Source organism: Lepidochelys kempii, chromosome 28 (genome assembly GCF_965140285.1).
Source record: "Lepidochelys kempii isolate rLepKem1 chromosome 28, rLepKem1.hap1, whole genome shotgun sequence".
Lineage (NCBI taxonomy): Eukaryota > Metazoa > Chordata > Testudines > Cheloniidae > Lepidochelys > Lepidochelys kempii.
In genome coordinates this window covers 932,128-939,299 of record NC_136407.1, presented here as the reverse complement: position 1 = coordinate 939,299, position 7,172 = coordinate 932,128, and the positions used below count along the sequence as shown (strand labels likewise).

The following is a 7,172-nucleotide window of genomic DNA, read 5'->3' as shown; positions in this document are numbered from 1 at the left end:
GGAACGGGGGCGCAGTGTGAAAAGGGTGACCTGAGGGGGCGCACGGGGGGAACGGGGGCGCAGTGTGAAAAGGGTGACCTCGGGGGGGCGCACGGGGGGAACGGGGGCGCAGTGTGAAAAGGGGGACCTCGGGGGGGGCGCACGGGGGGAACGGGGGCGCAGTGTGAAAAGGGGGACCTGAGGGGGCGCACGGGGGGAACGGGGGCGCAGTGTGAAAAGGGGGACCTCGGGGGGCGCACGGGGGGAACGCGGGGGCGCAGTGTGAAAAGGGGGACCTCGGGGGGGCGCACGGGCGGGAACGGGGCCGCAGTGTGAAAAGGGGGACCTCGGGGGGGGCGCACGGGGGGAACGGGGCCGCAGTGTGAAAAGGGGGACCTGGGGGGGGCGCACGGGGGGAACGGCGGCCGCAGTGTGAAAAGGGGGACCTCGGGGGGGGCGCACGGGGGGAACGGGGGCGCAGTGTGTGAAAAGGGGGACCTGGGGGGGGGCGCACGGGGGGAACGGGGGCGCAGTGTGAAAAGGGGGACCTCGGGGGGGGGCGCACAGGGGGGAACCGGGGGCGCAGTGTGAAAAGGGGGACCTGGGGGGGGCGCACGGGGGGAACGGGGGCGCAGTGTGAAAAGGGGGACCTGGGGGGGGCGCACGGGGGAACGGGGGCGCAGTGTGAAAAGGGGGACCTCGGGGGGGCGCACGGGGGGAACGGGGGCGCAGTGTGAAAAGGGGGACCGGGGGGGGGCGCACGGGGGGAACGGGGGCGCAGTGTGAAAAGGGGGACCTCGGGGGGGGCGCACGGGGGAACGGGGGTGCATTGCAGAGAAGGGGAAGGGAAACGGGGTGCAGGCAAGAAGGCGAAATAGTCCCGGCTGGGGGCGGCGAGCGGGGCGGGGGGGGGGCGCGGATGGATCCCGGGGCTCGCTTAGCCCCGCCCGCAGGAGAAAGGCGGGGGGCGGGGCAGGCGGGCTCTGTAAAAAGCCGCGCGCCCGGCCCGGGGGCCCCCCCCCAGACGCCTCTCGGACTCTGCACCCCCCGCCCCCGAGCGGCGCGCGCTGCACCGGCCTCCTCTCCTCCCCCCCGGCCGCGGTGCTGCCGAAGCGGCGCGAGCCTCCCTCCCTCCCTGCCACCGCCGCACGCGCCGCCCCGCCCCGCCCCGCGCGCGCCCCCCCGAGCCCCGCGCGCGCCGCGGCCTCCACGTTCCAGGGCGAGGTTGATTCGGTCGCGTCCGGCGTCTCGCGCCCTTTTCTTTTCTTGTTTTTTTTTTTTCCTTGCCCCGGGATTCTGCGGCCGCGCGCGCCGCGCCCCCCGGCTTCTCCCGCTGCAGCCCCGCCGCCGGCTCCGCCCCAGCCCCAGCAGCAGCAGCAGCCATGAGCGGCTGGAGCTGCTACGTCGACCGCCTCATGTGCGACGGCATCTGCCAGGACGTGGCCATCGTGGGTTACAAGGACACCCCGTGCGTCCTGGGCCGCCACCCCGGGCAAGACGCTGTGCAGCATCACGGTGAGGGGGGGCTGCAGGGGGAGCTGGATTGCAAAGAGGGGAGGCGGGAAGTGCCCATGGGGGGGGCTGCATTGGAAGAGAGGGGGACCGGAAGTGCTATGGGGGGGCCGCCTTGGGAAGAGAGGGGGGCCGGGGAGTGGATGGGGGGGCTGGATGCCAAAGGGGGGGGGCCGGGGGAGTGGATGGGGGGGCTGGATGCCAAAGGGGGGGGAGGCCGGGGGAGTGCGATGGGGGGGCTGCATTGGAAAGAGGAGGCTTGCATTGCTAAAGTGGGGGGGTGAAGAATGGATGGGGGGTGCATAGTTGGCTGTACTGCAAAAGAGGGGGGTAGGGAGGAGGGATGGGGTGCATTGCAGAAAGGCAGGGGGTACCCGGGGGGGGCTCCTTTCAGAAAGGGGGGACCCCCCTGGGCGTGCATCGGAGGGGGATTATAGGAGTGTATGTAGGTGAGGGGTGCTTTGGAGAGAAGGGGATCGGGGGTAGGGTGGGAACAGAGGCCTTTATGGGGGGCGGCCCCCAAGGAGGGCTCTGAGTGAGCACGTGGGAGGCAGAAATGGGGTGCTGGGGGCAAAGAGGGGGGGGTTAGATTGTCCATGGCGAAGAAGAGGAACTGGGAGGGGCGGCATGTGATGGGAGCACATGGAGGGTGGGGGGAGACTTTTCTGGTAGCCGGCCTGGAAGCCAGGGCCACTGGCTTAAAACACAAAAAAAAAGTTTGCAAAGTGGCGGGGAGGGGGGAAGAACCCAGAGTTTGCAGCCAGCGAGCTGCAGCCCCCAGGCGACTCTACTTCCTTCTCTGCTGCCCCCCACCCCACCCCCCTTTCTTACTGCCCAGCCCCTCCCCCATCTCACCCTTGCAGGATCTCTGCGTGCACAAAAAAAACCCACTTCCTCTTGCAAAGGATCAGACAGTGACGGGGTGGGGGGTGACAACCCCCCCCCCACCAGCCCCAGCCTCCAGTTCCTCTCTCTGCTCTGCTGCCCTCCCGACAGGGGTTGCCCCCTGCTGTCCCGGTGGCTCCCCTGCTTCCCACCCACCCAGCTGGCACCTTCTGGCCTGGCCCCACCCCACCCTGGAGCTACCAGGAGGAAATGACTCAAGGCCAAGGGGGGGGAGAGTAGGTGTGGGGGGGGGGAGAGATGAGGCCTAAATCTGCCCCGGGCTCTGCAAAATGAACTGGACTCCAGGGTCCAAATTCCCGGATCCTGGAGTCTTTATCTTTTTGCCCCCCTGTGAAGGCCCAGGGCTGGTTTCCCAGCTTGTCCCATCCTGGCTGAGGGGAACCCGCCACAGTGAATCTGCCAGCGTCTAGGGGCGGGAAAGTTTTTAGCTTTTTTTTTACTGCGCTGGGGAATGATTGGATTCCCTGGTTCTGGGGGCTGCCGCGTACCCCAGAGGTGGCTGCAACTTGGGGCCTGGGATCCCTGTGAGGGGAGTTGCCCCACCCCAGAGATGGCTGCAGCTGGCCTCTCCATCCCTGTAACAGAGTTCAAAATGGCTAACTTTGTGTGGCATGCCTCCGAATAGACCCCCCCCCCCCTCATTTGCACACGCCTTGTGACACCAGGATTGCCAGGATTGCGGGGCCGGGAGGCCTGGGGTCTGGGACTCAGGAGGCAAATTGAGCATTTGCTGTGTGTGCAAAAAATCCCGGGTAGCGGAGAAGAAACTTTTGCTAACTTCTTGAAAGCAAAGCTGACTTCCCCCCTCTCCCCTCCCCCCTTGGTTAATAAAATGGGTGGGGGCAGGAAGCCGTCTGTCTGTATTTAATCTCTCCTTTTACTGCCACGTCTCTGCCTTCTGCCTCCGCCTGCCGCTGTGGGCCTGAATCTGTCTCCCTCCTAATCTTTCCAGATCTTTTTTTCCTTTCCTCCCCCCCTCTGCTTTGCAACAATCATTCTTTAGTTCAGCCTCGCCTCTCGCGGGGGGGGGCGGGTCTGGTCTAAAATCTTTGGCTTCCCCAGTTCTGTGGGGGGGGGGCGGGTCTGGTCTAAATCTTTGGCTTCCCCAGTTCTGTTTCAAAACCGAAGTCCGTTTCATGGCCTCCACTCCCAGCCCGCCTTTCTCACTCTTTGCAGAAACTTTTCTCATTTGGCTGGGAATGCAAAAATTATTTCCCCTCTTCAAACCGTCCTTGTTCAGTGGGGTGGCTGGACACATGTCGAAAACGGATCTCCCCCCGCCCCCCCCCCCGCTTTCTGCCTGGAAAACCACCCAGAATTCGGGGGCCCCCCTGCCTGGGAGAGTATCTACGTCCTTGTCTCCTGGCCATAAAGGGGAGGGAGTCTGGTCAAACTCTCCCAGATCTCCCACATCCCAATGGTGCCTGTGATCCTCAGGTCCCCTGAGTGGCTCTGATCCTGGGGGGTGGCCCCCGCTTCCCCCCCAAGTGGCTCATTGCCACAGAAATATTCCCCCCACCCGCCCCCACTTCATGCAGTTGTGCTACTGATTCGGGGTGTGAGGCGGCCCCTGAGTTGGCAGGGTGGTGAAAAGCATTGGGCTGGAGAATACGGAGGGGCGGACACTTCCCCTCCCTGCCCATTACCCCCCAGTCTCTGCCCCCACCCCTGAGGTTGGGCCAGGGACCTGCTGCTCATGTGTTGGGACCCCTCTGCACCCCCCCCTTTTCCCCAGTGTCTGCGGAACTTTGTACTGGGGGGGCGCTCGGCAGGGCCCCAGCTGGCTGGATTTTGGCACGTGGCTGGCCCCGGGTGCAGGGGGTGTGTGGTGCTGGTCTCATATCCTGGCCGGGGCTGTTAAAGGTTGGGCTGGGGTTTGCCAAAGCCCATAACATCCATGGGGGGAACCCCCCCCCCACAAAATCCAGTTTCCTCCCGAACTCCTGGGTTCTCTCCCTGTCTCTGGCAGGCCAGTGGGGGCTGGTGGGTCAGAGCAGGGTGGGGCTGGGACCCAGGACTCCTGGGTTCTTTTTCTGGCTCTGGGGGGAGAGTGGATTGTGCTCTGGACCCTCCCCCAGTTTGCAAGGTGGGGCTGCCCCCCATATCTATTCTCAGGGGTGATGGCCATCCAAGGAGCCCCCCTATTCGTAAGCTCACAAACCCCCTCCCCAAACTCCACCTGGTCCCTCCCCGTGGGGGTGGGGTGTCTCTGCCCTGGTCTTAGGGGCAGAGGTTGGGGGAGGAAGAGGTTTAAAACCTCAAAACCCCCATTGCAGGGTTGTCAGTTTCCTATGGAACCTGATGGGGGAGGGGGGGGGTGCAGACGGGGGGGGGGGTGGCTGATAGAGGAAATAAACCAAGAATGTGCAAGTCCATGTCCTGTCCCATCCCCCGAAGATAAGGATCTTCGTGCGGGGTGGGGACACCTAGATTTCTGGAGGGGGGGCAGCAGCAGCAGCTCTGTGGGGGGAGGGTTTGGGGGGGCGGTGTCTGCTGAGACAGGAAGCTCTTAGAAGGGGAAGTTGGGGAAGGGGGGGGGGATAAGACCACTCAGTCCACCTGCCCCCTAGAGGAAGAGGGTGAAATTGGGGGTCCATTTCGCTCCCCCATCCTGCCCCCACAACAAACTGGGTGAGGAGGGGAGACACCCCCACCCTCCCCCCATTCAGCTGCCTATGGCCAGACTCTGCAGGGGGGCAGGAGTCTGGGCGTGACTGGGGGTGGGAGGAGGATTTGGTCTCCCCCCGCCCCCCAGGCTGCAGAGAGAGAGAGATTGGGGGTGGGGGGGTGAATCCAGGACCCTTAATGCCCCTTTACGACCAGTGTGGATCCAGACTCTGCCCCCAAAGGGGGCCAATGCCCCCGCCCCAGGCATGGCTGGATTGCACCCAGATGGAGGGGTGGGGGGCAGGAGTCTCCTGGCGGAGAATAGAAGGGGGACTTGTTCAATTGGACAGCTGCTCTGGGTCCCGCTGTTTCTCCTCCCCACCCCATGGAAAGCAGCTGCTTGGGGGCTCCTGGGTTCTCTCCCCAGCTCTGGGAGGGGTCTGGGAGCCAGGACCCCCGGGTTCTCTCCCCAGTGCCAGAAGAGGTGGGGGGCAGGGCTCCCTGAGCCTGTCCAGTGTGACCCCTGACCTCTGCCCCCCTCCCCAGCCGGCAGAGGTGAACACGCTGATCTCCAAGGACCGTAGCGGCATCTTCATCAACGGGGTGACGCTGGGGGGCATGAAGTGCTCGGTGATCCGGGACAACCTGTTCATCGAGGGGGAGTACACCATGGACCTGCGGACCAAGACCACGGGCGAGACCCCCACCTACAACATTGCAGTCTGCATGACCAACAAGGGTGAGTGCCGGACGCCTGGGTCCTCTCTCTTCCCCCAGCGGACCCCCAGTGACCCAGCTGGGGTCTGCTGGCTGGGAATGGGAGCCAGGACTCCTGGGTTCTCTCCCTGGCTCTGGGAGGGGAATGGGGTCCAGCCAGCCTCCCCATCTCTTGCAGCTGGGGCTGCCTGTCGGGCCCTCGCTTCCCCACTCCCCACCCCAAAGCCAGCGGGGCGTTCCCTCCCAGCAGCTGTTGCCTGACCAGCCTGAGGCCTGACCCCTTTCCCTGCAGCGGGGCCCACAACAGCTGGCCCTGGATCCAGCTGCTTCAGCCCCACATCGCCCAGGCTTCATGAACAGGCTTCATGAACAGCTGCAAGGGGGCGGGAGGCAGCAGGACTCCTGGGTTCTCTCCCCGGCTTGGGGAGGGGAGCGGGGGCTGGTGGGTTGGAGCAGGGGGCTGGGAGCCAGGACTCCTGGGTTCTCTCCCCGGCTCTGGTGGGGGAGTGGGGGCTGGTGGGTTACAGCAGGGGGGGCTGGGAGCCAGGACTCCTGGGTTCTCTCCCCGGCTCTGGGAGGGGAGCGGGGGCTGGTGGGTTAGGGCGGGCGGGCCGGGAGCCAGGACTCCTGGGTTTCCTGTAGGTGCTGGGGTAGGGGTTACCTGACTGGATCAGACCCCACGGGGCCATCGTCCTCTTCCGTCCCTGGCCTGTGATGGTGGGGAGGGGGCAGAGGGTAGTTGGGGGTGGCAGCCTGGCCCCTCACCCCTCTTTCCTCCCCCCGCAGCGATAGTGCTGGCCATGGGCAAGGAGGGCATTCACGGCGGCTGCGTGAACAAGAAATGCTTCGACATGGCCCAACACTTGAGAAACTTGCAGTATTGACGCCGGCCTGGCACTCCGCTGCGCTACTACTGATGCCCACCCTGGCGGGGACCGCTGGGCCCCCGCCCGCCCCGGGCCTGGAGCACCCCCCACTCCTCGCTTTCGGCTCTCCACTCCGGCCCGCCTCTCTCCCCGCCGCCTTTTCTATCACAAAAATCCTCTTCCTTGCTGCCAAATTGTTTCTGGTTGTTTTAAAAAAAACAAAACAAAAAAAGCCAGTTGTAGGTTTTTTTTGGGGGGGAAGGGGGGTTTAAGAGGGGGGGAAAACTATATTGGAACAAGAGAAATAAAAAGGAAATTTGAATAATTCTCAAGGTGTATCTGTGTCTAGTGTCTGCTCTGGGGGCACTCAGGACTCCTGGGTTCTCTCCCCGGCTCTGGGAGGGGAGTGGGGGCTGGTGGGTTAGAGCAGGGGGGGCTGGGAGCCAGGACTCCTGGGTTCTCTCCCCGGCTCTGGGAGGGGAGTGGGGGCTGGTGGGTTAGAGCAGGGGGGGCTGGGAGCCAGGACTCCTGGGTTCTCTCCCCGGCTCTGAGAGGGGAGTGGGGCTGGTGGGTTAGAGCAGGGGG

General features: G+C 64.8%; 1 protein-coding gene across 1 annotated transcript; it reads left to right on the top strand.

The window, feature by feature from the left end:
* The first annotated feature begins 988 nt into the window (after nucleotides 1-988).
* Nucleotides 989-6,885, top strand: PFN1 (profilin 1). Its single transcript, XM_078850995.1, is given in 4 exon segments — nucleotides 989-1,454; nucleotides 1,456-1,494; nucleotides 5,551-5,743; nucleotides 6,508-6,885. Coding segments are annotated over 4 exon segments (423 nt in total). The 5' UTR covers nucleotides 989-1,361; the 3' UTR covers nucleotides 6,606-6,885.
* Nucleotides 6,886-7,172: the final 287 nt, after the last annotated feature.